Source organism: Herpailurus yagouaroundi, unplaced genomic scaffold (genome assembly GCF_014898765.1).
Source record: "Herpailurus yagouaroundi ecotype Mexico unplaced genomic scaffold, PumYag 247, whole genome shotgun sequence".
Lineage (NCBI taxonomy): Eukaryota > Metazoa > Chordata > Mammalia > Carnivora > Felidae > Herpailurus > Herpailurus yagouaroundi.
In genome coordinates, this window is record NW_024412464.1 from 759,131 (window position 1) to 774,287 (window position 15,157).

Below are 15,157 nucleotides of genomic sequence, written 5' to 3' on the forward strand. Positions count from 1 at the left end.
GAGGGGCAGAGAGAGAGGGAGACACAGAATCGGAAACAGGCTCCAGGCTCTGAGCCATCAGCCCAGAGCCCAACGCGGGGCTCGAACTCACGGACCGCGAGATCGTGACCTGGCTGAAGTCGGACGCTTAACCAACTGCGCCACCCAGGCGCCCCTAAAAGATGATTTTTAAAAAGATAGTGATGTTGCAAAATAGAGTTTAAAGGTTTTATTACACACAGTCCTTGGCAATTTCTCTGTGTAGGAGGTTATCATGAGATGACTATATTTTATCTGTTCATGGGTAACTCCTGAACAGAGTGAATTAGCAAAAGATGCTTTGAAATAATAAATATTGATATCTATATGAAAGCTTATGTATTTTGTGACAATTCCTTGTTTTTACCATCTTTTTAATTTTATAGGTTGTTACTGTTTCAACTGTTATGAGAGCCTACAGAGATTTAATGATTAGTCCTAAAACTAACTCTTTTTGGATTGTTGTATCCTGGTTCTTCTATCTTTGGTTCTCCTCCTTTTATTCTATTTGATGTGAAATAGAGGCACCTGGGTGGCTCAGTTGGGTAAATGTCTGGCTCTTGGTTTTGGCTCAGGTCATGATCTCGTGGTTGGTGGGTTCGAGCCCCATGTCTGGCTCTGTGCTGACAGTATGGAGCCTGCTTGGGATTCTCTCGCTCTCTGACCCTTCCCTCCCTCAAAATAAATAAACCTAAAAAAAAAAAAAAAAGATGGGAAATAATTCTCAGGAGAGGAATTTCTTCTAATTTTTACTTAAAATCAAAGATTCTAAATCATTATCTTCAGTTTTATGTAAATTGGAAATGATATTTTGGATGGTATGTATGCTCTTGAACTTGGTCCCGATTGTGCTTGATGTGTGCTTGTACCAAGGTACCCCTTCTGCCTGGAAAAATTTTTGAATTGCTGACAGTTTTTAGAAATGAAATTTGTGGTTCTCTTCCTTCGGGACTCTCAAACACTCTGCCATGTTTCCACCTGGTACTCATGAAGCATCAGTTGTTGGAAACGAACACATACACAGGAGTTAATGTTTCTATTTCCTTTGACATGGAATATTAACTATGTTTCTGTCTTTTAGGCACGTGATTGTGAGGACTTCTCCCAACCACAGGTATACATTTACACTGAGGACCCACCCATCAGTGGTTCCAGGGAGCATCGCATTCAGCTTACCTCAGGTAACCCAGATGCTAGTTTATTCTCTTCCATTCTGAAAAGTCCTAGAAGAATCAATTCGTTTCAAGCAAGCATCTTCCTATAACTGTATTGATTCATATTGAAGAAAAACATCTAGGTGTTTATATAAGGAATTTAAAGATGCATTCTTAATTGCCCATTTCTACTATACCTTCCTTTTATTGCCTTGATTTTTTTTTTCCTAATTTAAAAAAATTCTGTGCCAATACCAGGTAGCTATCAGATTAAGTCTCAGGTTGTTTCAGTGTTAACTTGCAGGGTAAGAAAATATATTAAAATAACATTTACTGGGGCGCCCGGGTGGCTCAGTCGGTTAAACGTCCAACTTCGGCTCAGGTCATGATCTTGCGGTTTGTGAGTTTGAGCTCCGTGTTGAGCTCTGTGCTGACCGCTCAGAGCCTGGAGCCTGCTTCCAATTCTGTGTCTCCCTCTCACTCTGCCCCTCCCCTGTTCACTCTCTGTCTCTCAATAATAAATAAGCATTAACAAAAAATTTAAGAAAATAAATAACATTTACTTGTACAATTGACATCTGATGATAGTGATTTTATTTTTTTTTTATTTTTTTTTCAACGTTTATTTATTTTTGAGACAGAGAGAGACAGAGCATGAACAGGGGAGGGGCAGAGAGAGAGGCAGACACAGAATTGGAAACAGGCTCTAGGCTCTGAGCCATCAGCCCAGAGCCCGACGCGGGGCTTGAACTCATGGACTGCGAGATCGTGACCTGAGCCGAAGTCGGACGCCCAACCGACCGAGCCACCCAGGCGCCCCTGATGATAGTGATTTTAAAATGCAGTGATGTTGGGGTGCCTGGGTGGCTTAGTCGGTTAAGTGTCTGACTTCAGCTGAGGTCATGATCTTGCGGTTCATGGGTTTGAGCCCCATATCAGGCTCTGTGCTGACAGCTCCTAGCCTCAAGCCTGCTTCAGATTCTGTGTCTCCCTCTCTCTGTGGCCCTCCCTTGCTTGTGCTCTGTCTCTATCTCTCTTTCAAATATAAATAAATATTAAAAGAATTAAAAAAGAAAATGCAATGATGTCACACTAATGAATGTGATATGAGTAGTTATTTCAAATTACAGTTTTTTTTAAAGGTTTTTATTTATTTTGAGAGACAGAGTGCGTGTGTGCACATGTGAGGGAGAGTGGGGGAGGGGCAGAGAGTGAAGGAGAGAGAGTCCTGAGCAGGCTCCACGTTGTCAGCACAGAGCCCAGTGCGGGGTTCAATCTCACAAACTGTGAGATCATGATCTGAGCTGAAACCAAGAGCCAGATGCTTAATCGACTGAGCCACCCAGGCACCCCTCAAATTGCAATTTAACTTGCTGGGCTTTATAATGAGTGGAAGGATTATGATTACATTTATAACTGTTGGTGGATTCTGTGGTGGGAAAACTGGCTAGCATTGTCCACAGGCACCTAATACGTAGTTGAGGAGCACTGCAGGTACTAGTCTGTGTCCTTTTCTACCTTATCGTCTTACTCATGCTGCTGATCCCATAGTCCTCAGCAATGTAATAGAACCCTGATCTCCTTCCAGTATGTTCGTAAGCAGTGATTTACTACCCTGGAGGTTGAAGGAAAGAGATTAAACACTCTTTAGGGATCTGTTAAAGATCTCTTGAAGCTCTGAAAGATTATGGGAGATCTTTACTATTCCCCTTTTCTCTATTTGAATGCCTCTTTATTATCAGGAGTAGTTTCCACATTTGTTTCTATACATAAGATGTTTGGGATATTTTAGAGTTTGCCAGCTTTTGCAGAGCTGGGATTTTGGTGGTCAGAAATACGGTTTTTGATTATTTCTTCTTGTTTCTCTGCTTTTTAAAAAAAAAAAAAAATTACCCTAATATTTACTATAGGCCAGGTACTATACTAATGCATAATTGCATATTTTAGCTCATTTAATTCTCAAAACAACCCCATATGATAAATACTATTACTGTCATCCTTTGAGTCTGTCTTTGGGATTGAAGTCCAGAACCTAATTGGCTGCTTGGTGACACAAAGTCTGGACTTGCTCAGCATTCTGCTCAATTCTTCATTGGCTGGAAGCAAGATGGGATGTGACGGAAGAGAGCATGGAGGGCAGAGGAGGGAGAAGTAGCCTGCGATGAGGGAGCTGGAGGAAAAGCAAGTGCTGCACATATTCACAATGCAGCATCTTCACAGTCCACCCCCAAATCCACGCTGTTTGATGAGTAGACAAAATGTGGATTTTTGGCCAAAAGTTATTTTTCTCGCTGTTCTTTGGAGCGTTATCAGTAGTGACTAATTTTGAATCCATACCAAGCCAGTCCTAAATTCCTGCCTAAACGCAGTCTGGCCTGCCTTCGTACATTCTTGCCATTGCAACCAGTCTGGACCTGGGAGAGGCTAAAGTCTACTTGCAAATGCCTGAAAATCCTTTGGCTACTACAAAGAGTAGTCAGGAGCATCTAATGATTGGAATCCCTGCTTGGGTTTCAGGAGAGATTAGCTGACCAGTTTTAATTTAGTTTTCATGAATTGAGTGTCTTTCTTTTTGAGATATCCTAAGAAACAGTATAAGTAACCATAGTATGTTTAGAACACTGAAATATCTGATACTATGAAGGCCTTCAGGAGCAGTATAGTGTGCAAAAGAGCTTCCTACTCAATGAGGCCAGTTTTATTGTACAAAGGCAAGCTTTGTATGTTTTTGAATAGATGTTCAGATATAAAGTATGGCATATAAATATGTTTCCTGGGGCTGCTGTAGCAAAGTACCACAGAGTGGGAGGCTTAAATTTATTCTCTTGCAGTTTGGGAGTCTAGAAGAACGAAATCAAAGTGTCAACAGGGCTGTGCTCTGTCCAAAGGCCTTACAGGAAAATCTGTTCCATGCTTAGTTTCTGGTGTTGCCAACAAACCTGGATATTGCTTGACTGGTAGATGTATCACTTCAGTCTGTTTCCATCGTCACATGACTTTCTCCCCATGTATCTGTCTGTCTCTTCTTATAAGGACACCAGGTCATATTGGTTTATGGTCTATCTTAATTTTATATGACCTTTTTTTTTTTTTTAAAGTTTATTTATTTATTTTGAGAGAGGGGAGGGAGGGGCAGAGAGAGAGGGAAGAGAGAGAATTCCAAGCAGGTTCTGCACTGTCCGTGTGGGGCTCTAACTCACGAACCATGAGACCATGACCTGAGCCGAAATCTAGAGTCGTTTGCTTAACCGACTGAGCCACCCAGGCGCGCCTGACCTCATCTCAACTTGACTGTATCTCCACAAAGACACTTTTCCAGATATGGTTGTAATCATATGTGCCAGGAGCTAAGACTCCAGCATATCTTTGTGGATCACAGTTCAACACACAACACTAAACCACGTTTTGATCTTTGGATGTGTTCCTATTACTGAAATTCATAGACATTCCCCTTTTCCTCATTTCTATAATTTTTATTGATTTGGTTTTAAGTGTCTTTTTTTTTTCTTTTATTTTATAGCGAAAATGGGCTGGACTTTCTATTGGGCAAGAAATAGAAGGTAGGTAATTTTTTTTTTTAAGCTACCTGATGTGGATTTTCTTTATGATTTTCTCATAGTTGTGGAAATCTGTAAAATTTTCTGTTGCTGGTCATCAGGGCCATTAAACATTCATCCTATTATATTACTGGTTAGACATATGAGAATGGAAAGTAAATAGTTATGGTACTTACGTCTGCCTGAAAATTACAATCTAATGGGGGAGAGAATATCCACTTATTCATAGCTCACACAATGTGTACAGAGTAAATAAGTGCACAAGTGTTACCATTGGGACCTCTGTGTGAAAGTGCTAAGATGGAATGGGAGTGGATGAATTGGTTGGAGGCTGAAAAATCAGCCAGAGAAATCTTTTTAGGCACTGGAGTTTTGAACATGTTTATGAAGTAGGGGAAAAGCATTACATAGTAGAGATAAGGAAGAAAAGCTCTTAAGATGGGAAATAATATCAATAAAAGACATTGAGATGGGAGCAAGCAAATCATAGGCAGTGCTCAGGAAGCATGTGTGCCTGATTGAAAGGATTTACCTGAATGAATTGTATTAAGTGATGAAAACATGCAGTTAGTGGAGGGCCTAAAAGTACATACTAAAATTTTTGGATTTTATTCAAAGACAATAGAAAGCTCCTGAAGATTTCTGAGTGAGTCCATCAAAATCCTAATTTTAGAAAAGATTCTGATGTCAGTGTGGAGTATAGTGAGGAATGGGGAGAATTCAGGAGTCAAGGAAAATAGCTTGGAGATTATCGGACTTGCCTAGAATTAAGTTGAATAGGCCTTTGTGAAATTATGGCTGTGGAATAAATTTTTTAAAAGTCTAAGATATATTGAAGAGGAATAATTGGTAGTATTTGATGATTCCATTTTACTATATACTGAGATATATGTTTGTTTTTTCTTTTATGTTTTCTTTTATGTTTGTTTGGAAAGATAGATTAAGTTAAGGAGAAGAAAGAGTGGCAGTATTTAAGCAAACGGTATACTTATTTTAATGAAGTGTGTATCTTATAATGAAGTTATCACAGTTCATTGGGGGAGGGCGTGGAAAGAAGGTTATGACTTCAGGAGGAAAAAAGGACTAAGCTACTTGTGGATTATAAGCCAAGGGACAAATAAGCAAATATTGGCATTGTCTCCTAGGCACTGTGTCAAAATTGGGAAAATGGACTATGAATCTTCTTGTCACCTAGTTTCATGTCAACTTCATGGGTACGGCAGGAGAAGGAGAGAAGAAGCCAAGAATACTTAAGTCAGCTTTTTTTCTGCTTGCTTTTAAAACCTAAAAAATTGGATATTTACAAAAAATTTGCAAAAATAAGAGAATTCCTATATACTATTTTTACCAGATTCACCAGTTACCATATTTTTAAAATTCATTTCCTCTCTTTCCCTACACACATGTGCGCATACACATTTCTTTTCTTAAGCATTTGGGATTAAATTGCAGAAATCATTCCTCTTTACATCTCATACTTTAGTGTATATTTCCTGAGGACAAAGATATGCTCTTACAGTAATCAAATTCAGGAAATTAAACGTTAATGTAATTAAATGTTGAAACTTTAATCTCTAGTTCATATTTCAGTTTTGTTAATTGTCCCAGTGATTTCCTTTACAACATGTTTTTCCTTCTCAGCAGATGATCCAGTTTGGGATCGTGTATTGTACTCAGTTGTCATTTCTCTAATCTTTGGCTTTTATTTTTTTCCTTTCATGATGGTGATATTTTTGAAGAATACATTTATAGGATAGGTTATTGAAGTTTCAGTTTTGTAAGATGGAGAAGTTCTGAAGATCTAATGTGTAGAAGGGTGACTGTAGTTAACAATGCTGCGTGCATACTTAAACTTTGCCAAGTGGGTAGATCTTAAGCATTGTCATCACACATGCATGTGCACACACACGCAGAGAAAGAAAATGGTTCGTGTGCACTGAGAAGGAGGTATATTATGTTATCAGGGTTTATTGTCTGCTATATATCTGTAAGCTCTACTTTACTAATTATGCTGTTTAGATCTTCTGTATTCTTAATGGAATTACCTGCCCTGTATGGCACTGAAACTGGTGTGTTAAAATCTTAGTGTTCTTCTGTTCTATTTTTCCTTGCATCTCCTGTAGTATCTACTTTACATAGTGGTTTCTATGTTATTTGGTATGTAGATATTCATAACTGTTATATTTTTAATGTGAATTGTGGCTATTAGCATCATAAAGTATCCTTCTTCGTCTTGTTTAATGTGTTGTAAATTATACTTTGATGTCAGGATTACAAACCCTGCTTTCTTATTGTTTTTAATTTGCTCAGCATATCTTTGCCCATCGCTTTACTTTTAGCTTTTCTGAACCCCTGTGTTTTAGATGTGTCTGTGGTATACAGTACAGAGTTGGGTTTTGGTTTATGAGCTAATTTAAAAATCTTCTAATAGGTTTATTAAACCCTTTCATAGTTATTGATATTACTGATATATTCAATCTCAGTTCTGTTATCTTCCATTTTAGTTGTGTTTCTCTATTTGGTATATCATCTTGGCTATTTTTAATTTTTTATTTTGGTATTTAGGAGTATTTATATTTTTGTTTTAGTGACTACTTTTGCATTTATACCTCTCATAGTACCCTTGGTCCCTCCCCCCTTTTTTTTTCTTGACCTTTTCAAAAACTGTTCTGTCAGTTCTAAGTGATATCCTTTGATTCTCTTCTGTTGCCTGTATAGCAGTTAATGATCATTTTCTACCCCCCACTCTCCTCCAATTTTGTTTGTTGCTTTCTTTTTAAATTAAAAATTTTTTTTAAGTAGAAGGAAATTTTCTAAAATTGAGGTATAACTGCCATATAACATTATATTAGTCTCAGGTATATAACATAGTGATTCAATAGTTGTATACATTGCTAATGATCACTACAGTAAGTCTAGTAACATCCATCATCATATATAGTTACAAAAACAGTTTTTTTCTTGTGATGGGAACTTTTAAGATATACTCTCTTAGCAACATTCAAATATGCAATTTAGTATTATGAACTATAGTCACCATGCTCTACATATTAGTTGCTTTCTTTCTACTTTGTCAGAGCATGATGTTTATATGCTATTCTTCCACACATGACCCCATACTTGTTTTAGTCCTAACTCTACAATTAAGTCACTTAAATGATTATGATAGTCCTTTTGCCAGTTTCTACTTGGTTGTATAAAACCTATGATCTAGTACATTCCTCTAGGAAGTATATATGTGTATAGGTGTTCATTAAGTTCTTGCATATTCAAACTGTTTTTCTATATCTTTGCTCTTTCAAATGTAGCTTGGCTTGCATAGACATAGAATTCTTGGCTTGTTTTCTTGAATTTCTTGAAAATACTGATCACAATTGCCTTGCCTTGTATGATGCTCTTAAGAGGTCTGATGCCAGTCGAATTTTCTTACCTTTATAAGTAATTCAGTTTTTATGCCTGGGAGCCCTGAGGACTTTTCTGTATTTAAAGTGTAATATTCTTATTAGGATATTCTAGGTCAATGACCAATGGATATAATGGGTCACTTCAATATGCAGATTTAAGTTTTTGTTTATTTCCAAAATTTTTCTTAGATTATGGTTTTGAACATTAGTTCTGGTCCAGTTGTTTTGATTTTCTTCCTAGGGGCTCTAATTATATGTATGTTAGTCCTTGTCTGCCTATCTTCCATTTCAACTACTTTCTCTCTGTTCTTTTAAAAGTCTTTCTTTCTTTTATTTTTATTTTCTTGGTTGTTTTCCTCTTCTTTCACTGCCTCTTACTAAATTGTAATTTGAATCTACTCTCCTATGGGCACTTTATAATTTATTATTCACTCTGAAATAGTTTTATCTTTTTCTTCAGTTTCTTTCCTGAGTTCCATAAACTCTCATTGCATTTCTTTTGTCTATTTGTGTTCTTATTTTTTAATCTTCTGATTTTAGATGTTTTGTTATTTTTCTAAGTACTTGTTTGAGGATATTTAATTCAGTTTAAAGTGTTACGCATATTTTTTTGTAGTTCATGGTTGATTTCTTTGGGGGAAGACACTTCATCAGCTGAAATGCTGCAGTATTTTGTTATGTGTTATGTTTTCCTTTCATAGTAAACTTGTGGAGTTATTTTTTAAAATTTTTCATGGGAACTTCTTTTTATTTATTTTTTCCTTAGAGGGAACTGAAATATTGGGGTTATCTCTCTTTTGTAGATTTTATTTTATTTTATTTTTAAAATATTTATTTATTTTGAGAGAGAGAGAGTGGGGGAAGGGCAGAAGAGAGGGAGAGAGAGAATTCCAAGCAGGCTCCACACTCAGTGCAGACCCTGACGTAGGGCCCAATCTCACAACAATGAGATCATGACCTGAGCTGAAATCAAGAGTCAGACACTTAACAACTGAGCCACCTAGACACCCCTAAGATTTTATTTTTTATTTTTTTTAATTTTTTTTTCAACGTTTATTTATTTTTGGGACAGAGAGAGACAGAGCATGAACGGGGGGAGGGGCAGAGAGAGAGTGAGACACAGAATCAGAAACAGGCTCCAGGCTCTGAGCCATCAGCCCACAGCCCGACGCGGGGCTCGAACTCCCGGATCGCGAGATTGTGACCTGGCTGAAGTCGGACGCTTAACCGACTGCGCCACCCAGGCGCCCCAGATTTTATTTTTTAAAGTAATCTCTACACCCAACATGGGGCTTGAACTCACAACCCCGAGATCAAGAGTTGCATGCTCCACTGACTCAACCAGCCAGGTGCCCCAATATTGGGGATATCTTTAGGTGGCTTTTTTTCCCCCTTTGTGGAAATAGGATGAAGGATAAAATTTTTTGATTGGTGTAAAAATAAAGGAAATTACTTTAGATATGGGTAGCTGGTGGGGAGAGTTGCATAATTAGTGCTTTCCAAATTTGCCTGAGAGAAACATCTGGAGAGTTTGTTAAAAAAAAAAAAAAAAAGATTCTCAGGCCCTTTCCTTGAGGAATCTGATTCCTGAATCTGTGTTTTTAACACTCATTGTTAAGCGGTTCCTCAGCCACATTTTGGGAGACACTGACAAGTGATTCTCTTTATTATAATCCCCTCACCTGAAGCAGGGTGAGAAGCTGAAACAGTGAAGGAATTCAGCACCGAAGTGAAGTAGGTCAGTGTATGAAACCAAGGTTCCTTATTTACAGACATTGGTAGAAATGAAAATGTATTAGTGAGAAAATGAGTGTGTATGTAGCTTAGGTTGCTTATTTCTTCAAACATATTTTTCTAAATACAGTTAAGAGAGCACTTAAGTTTAACCTTTAATGTAGATACATTCTGTTGTGGAAAGGTATGGAAATTCAAGGTAATCTTGATGAGTTGAGAAATGTATTTTGTGACTTAAATTATATTTAAAGCATTCTTCTGCTACCAGAAATGGTTGTCTTGATGGTACAGTTATTCTTTTTTTTTTTTAAGCTTTTTTTTTTTTTTTAATTTTGAGAGAGAGAGAGTATGTGTACATGTGTGTGCAGGAGGGGCAGATAGAGAGGGAGAGAGAGAATCCCAAGCAGGGTCTGCACTAGCAGTACAGTCCGTTCTTTAAAAGGTGAATCAAACGGGGTGCCCATCTGTTTGGGTGTCTGACTCTTGATTTCAGCTGAGGTCATGGTCTCACGGCACATGGGGTCAAGCTCCGCATAGGGCACTGTGCTGACAGTGCCTGCTTGTGACTCTCTTTCTCTCTTTCTCTCTCTCTTTCTCTTAATAAATAAATAAACATTTTTCTTAAAAGGTGACCCAAACAGAGTTAATGGTCAAAATTATAAAACTAAATGATCAAGTGGGACTTAGGGGGGTAAGCTTGGGACAAGGAAGGGTTTGGAGGCTTGAGTGATGTAGATGATGTGGCCATAAAGGTAGAAAACTGATTCAGTGTAGTAGTGATGTGGGCACAGTTAGGGTAGGATGTGTGGTATGAAGGGGAGTGCTAATTCTGGAACAGGAGTTTCTGTCTGTAGGGTGAGAATTGTTTGCAGTCAGGCCAGTGATTTTAGTGTGAAGGAATCTTCTAGAAGAATCATTTAGTCTTCTCTCCATCTGGAGATGCCGTATTTTAGGTATTACAGACTGATGTTCAATTAACATGTTTTTGACATCATCATATACCTTTTTCATTGTAATGTTTATTCATTGTAACTGTTTATTCAAATACTGCCTATACATTCTTTGCTTATAAAAATAATTTTTATTAGTCTTTGACATTAAATTGCTATAAATCTTAAAATAAGAAAACATTCTCAATCTTATGGTCCTTTGCTTGTGGATGCTTCAGGGCATCTGGCCCTTTGAGGCTGACAATGGTGCTGACCATGGTGCTGCCTGTGGTGCTGTCCGTGGTGCTGTCCATGGTACTGCCCACAGCATCTGAAATTCTAAGAGCTTGGTCTTTTCTATTTAGGAACACTAACCTTAAAGCACATTTGAAAAACTATAGTCAGTAATAATGATATTTTAATACACTTAAGTTTCTTGATATACAGATGATACACACTCATATATAAACACATGTGTGTATATGTATATACATGTACATGCATTATGTTATAGAATTGTTTTTCAGTCTTTATTTTTATTTATTTTTAATTAAAAATTTTTTTAATGTTTATTTTTGAGAGAGAGAGAGAGAGAGAGAGAGCACGAGCAAGGGAGGGGCAGAGAGAGAGAGGGACACACAGAATCTGAAGCAGGCTCCAGGATCTGAGCTGTCAACACAGAGCCTGACGTGGAGCTCGAACTCATGAATTGTGAGATCATGACCTGAGCCGAAATCAGACACTTACCTGACTGAGCCACCCAGGCGCCCCTATTTTTGAGTCTTTAATGCATGTAATGATGTCATACGGTATGAATCTTTCTGCAATGTAGTTTTTTATTCAATATATATATTTTTAAGTTTATTTATTTTTGATAGAGAGAGAGCACAAGTGGGAGAGGGGTAGAGAGAGAAGGAGAGAGCACAGAGCCTGATGTAGGGCCCAAACTCACGAACCATGACCTGAGCTGAAACCAAGAGTCAGACACTTAACTGACTAAGCCACCCAGGCCCCCTTCAATATTTTGTTTTAATAGCCATATTTATTAAATATACATCAAGTTTTTATTTTGATTGCTGTCTGGTATTCCACATTATGAATATGCCACATTTTATTCATTATTTCCTTACTGATCACTGTTTTTTTCAGTGTTGACTGTTGAAAATAATGGTGCAAGGAACCTCTCCATTTTTAGGCAAATGTTCAGGAGTCTTTGGGACAGACACCTGGAAATGGAATCGATGAATCAACTTATTCATTTTTACATTAACATTTCCTTCTATACTTACCTTCACTATGTGAGGAAACAATTAGGCTGTCTTGTTTATGAAAATTACTTAATGTATAACCTGTATTTTCTAGGAAATGTTAAGAAAGAACAAAACACTGAGAAGTAAAGGCAAGAAAATATCTGAAACTTTCAGCTGAGATTTGGACTTACTCTTTGATCTTCAGTGAATTTTCTATTCCTTACTCTGGCTTTCTTAGTTATTTTGCTTTTGAAAATGTTTGTCTTTAAAATATGTGTGTACCCCTTTACAACAGTAAGCCAGGATATAAAAATATGATTGTATAAGCAATTTCATTCAGAGAATATAGAGAAAATCTTTAAATCTAATTCAACTGGCTAGACTATAAGAAATAAATTTAGAATAGAATTTAGGGTATGAAAGAATCATAAGGTTTATGTGGTCCTCATAAGGTTTATGTAGTCCTGTCTTCTTGTTTTACAAATGTGACAAATCAAGGCACAGAGAGCTAGATGATTTACTTTGAGTTCCTAGTTACTAACAGAATCTATTGAAACACAGACTCCAAAGTCCCTTTGTCTTGCCTCCTTTGTTACCAGCATGGAAATTGGGTTTTTTGCTGTCAGGTGTTGTTCATACAAAGATGAGTTAAAAACGTCCTTGGCTTCTTTTACATGTTATACATGTAGTACTTACCATAGTTCCCTGGCTATAGTAGGTGTTCAGTAAATATATATTTTTTCAGAAGCTTATTTATTTATTTTGAGAGAGACAGAGACAGTGCGAATAGGGGAGGGACAGAGAGAGAGGGAGAGAGAGAATCCCAAGAGAGAGAGAATCTCTTGGAGAGAGAGGCTCCAAGCTACCAGTGCAGAGACTGATGCGGGGCTCAAACCCATGAAGCTGCGAGATCATGACCTGTGCCAAAACCAAGAGCTGGACGCTTAACCAACTGAACCACCTGGGTGCCCTAGTAAATATTTTTATAGTATTAAAAAAGAAATGCCAGGGGTGCCTGGGTGGCTCAATCAGTTAGGCATCTGACTTCGGCCCAGGTCATGATCTCACAGCCGTGAGTTTGAGCCCTGCATCGGGCTCTGTGCTGGCAGCTCAGAGCCTGGAGCCTGCTTCAGATTCTGTGTCTCCCTCTCTCTCTCTGCCCCTCCTCTGCTCACACTCTGTCTCTCTCTCCTTCAAAAATAAATAAACATAATTTTTTTTTTTTAAAGACATGTCGAACTTTAAATCGCTCTGGAGTAATTTATTTTTTCTCAAGCTTTGTTTTTGTTGGTTTTTTTTTTTTGTTTTTTGTTTTTGTCCTGCATAGTAACTTGCTAGAACAAAAGAGTACACACTTCTCACCTTAGCTCTTGCTTGTGTCAAACAAAAATCTTTTTTGAAAGCAGCGTGTTATGCCAACTCCACTGGGACTTCCCATACTATCATTTGTCCTCTGTTAAATGAGAAGGAGGAAGATGTAGAGACCATGTGGGGAGGGCTGTGATTTCCCATAAGAGTTGGGTGAGGGGTAAAGGTAGAGGGAGAATGCTGTACAATGTGAACTAATTAATTCAGAGGGGAACAAAATCTCTAGTGGTTATTATCATTTTCTTTAATCTGTGCTTGTGTGTCCTGTCAGTAAAGGCCATGGAAAGCCCTCTTTTGGTCAAGTTTTGTTAGGATTCATTTATGTGAAACTTTTAGTTACTCAAAACACAGCAAGTATTTGGTGTCCCTGTGTTTTAAGAAATGCTTCTTTTTCCCCCCTAGTATCCTTATATACATTTGACAAGGCCAAACAGTGTATTGGCACAATGACCATCGAGATTGATTTCCTGCAGAAAAAAAGCATTGACTCCAATCCTTATGATACTGACAAGATGGCAGCGGAATTCATTCAGCAGTTCAACAACCAGGCATTCTCAGTGGGACAGCAGGTAGTTTTGAATTTTCTTTCATTTCTTCCACTTGACAGGCATTCCAGTCATTGCAGTTGTCCAAATTAATTCGACTGTTTAAAAACTGGGAGGTGCTCTGTATATGGACAGATATATCCAATTGAGTGATAAAAAGTGAGGGTGATACGTTTGCTGAATGTCTTGAGTCCATTCAAAAAAATTCTAAAGTAACTTTTAGGTTACAATGTCAAATTTAATTACAGCAGCTTTTCCCTGTGCAAACTTGAGAATGCTGCAGACTTAAATGTTTCAGATTTCTTACTTTTTTTATTGTGAGACACTTATTTTGTCTCTGGATGGTTTTTCTTTTTCCCTGATATATTTCTGTAGAAAAGTAATTCGTAACTTTTTTGGTTCTAAACTAATTTGAGAATCTTAAGAAAATTATGTATGTGTATTTTCAGGTTTTTCTTGGAACCTCTGAAGCCCAATTTTTCTATCCTTAAAAATGATATTGCTGATCTTGCCTTCTTGCAAAAGGACTTCAGTTAGTATATTGTTAATCTCCTAGGAAGAAATTCTGTTCTTTTAAAGTTTTACTTAAAAAGCTGTGTGAGTCCATAAATTGCTGCTTGTTTGTACACATAAATAAGCATTGCTCTTTTGGCCTTACCATTATATTTGTCTCCTTCTTTGTGACTTCTCTTAATTATTCCTAACTCCTTCCTCCTATCATAACGCCATAGCAGCAGTTCTCAAAGTATGGTCCAGAAACCTGAAGCTCTTCAGGGCGTTTGTGAAGTCAGAATTATTTTCATAATAATACCAAGGTGTTATGTCTCTTTTTCCTCTTATTCTCTCACAAATGCACAATGGAGTTCTGCAAACTATGTGATGTGTGCTAGCTCAGCACATTGGCTATTAAAGGAAATGTGAGGGTCCAGCTGTCTTCCATTAGGCAAGACGTTAAAGAGATTTACAAAAATGTGACAGTGCCATGGTTTCCACTTATGTTTTTTATTTCAGAAATAGGTGGGTTTTTTTATGTTAAAAAATATCATTTATGTTCACACATGATAAATTTATTGTTATTTTTAAATTAATAAATACATTTTAAGTTTCTTGTTCTGATTTCTACTATAGTGAATACCAGTGGATATAATCCACTTAAACAAAGGCTCTTTGAGAGTTCTCAAATAGTTTTAGGCATATA

General features: G+C 37.4%; 1 protein-coding gene across 1 annotated transcript in view; it reads left to right on the plus strand.

Annotated features, from left to right (window-relative positions):
* NSF (N-ethylmaleimide sensitive factor, vesicle fusing ATPase) overlaps positions 1-15,157 on the plus strand; it is a 150,849-nt gene that overhangs the window by 25,805 nt on the left and 109,887 nt on the right. Inside the window, exons 3-5 of the mRNA XM_040460080.1 lie at positions 1,100-1,199; positions 4,693-4,732; positions 13,817-13,983. Of these exons, the coding sequence (XP_040316014.1) occupies positions 1,100-1,199; positions 4,693-4,732; positions 13,817-13,983 (307 nt within the window). The remainder of the gene's footprint in view (positions 1-1,099; positions 1,200-4,692; positions 4,733-13,816; positions 13,984-15,157) is intronic.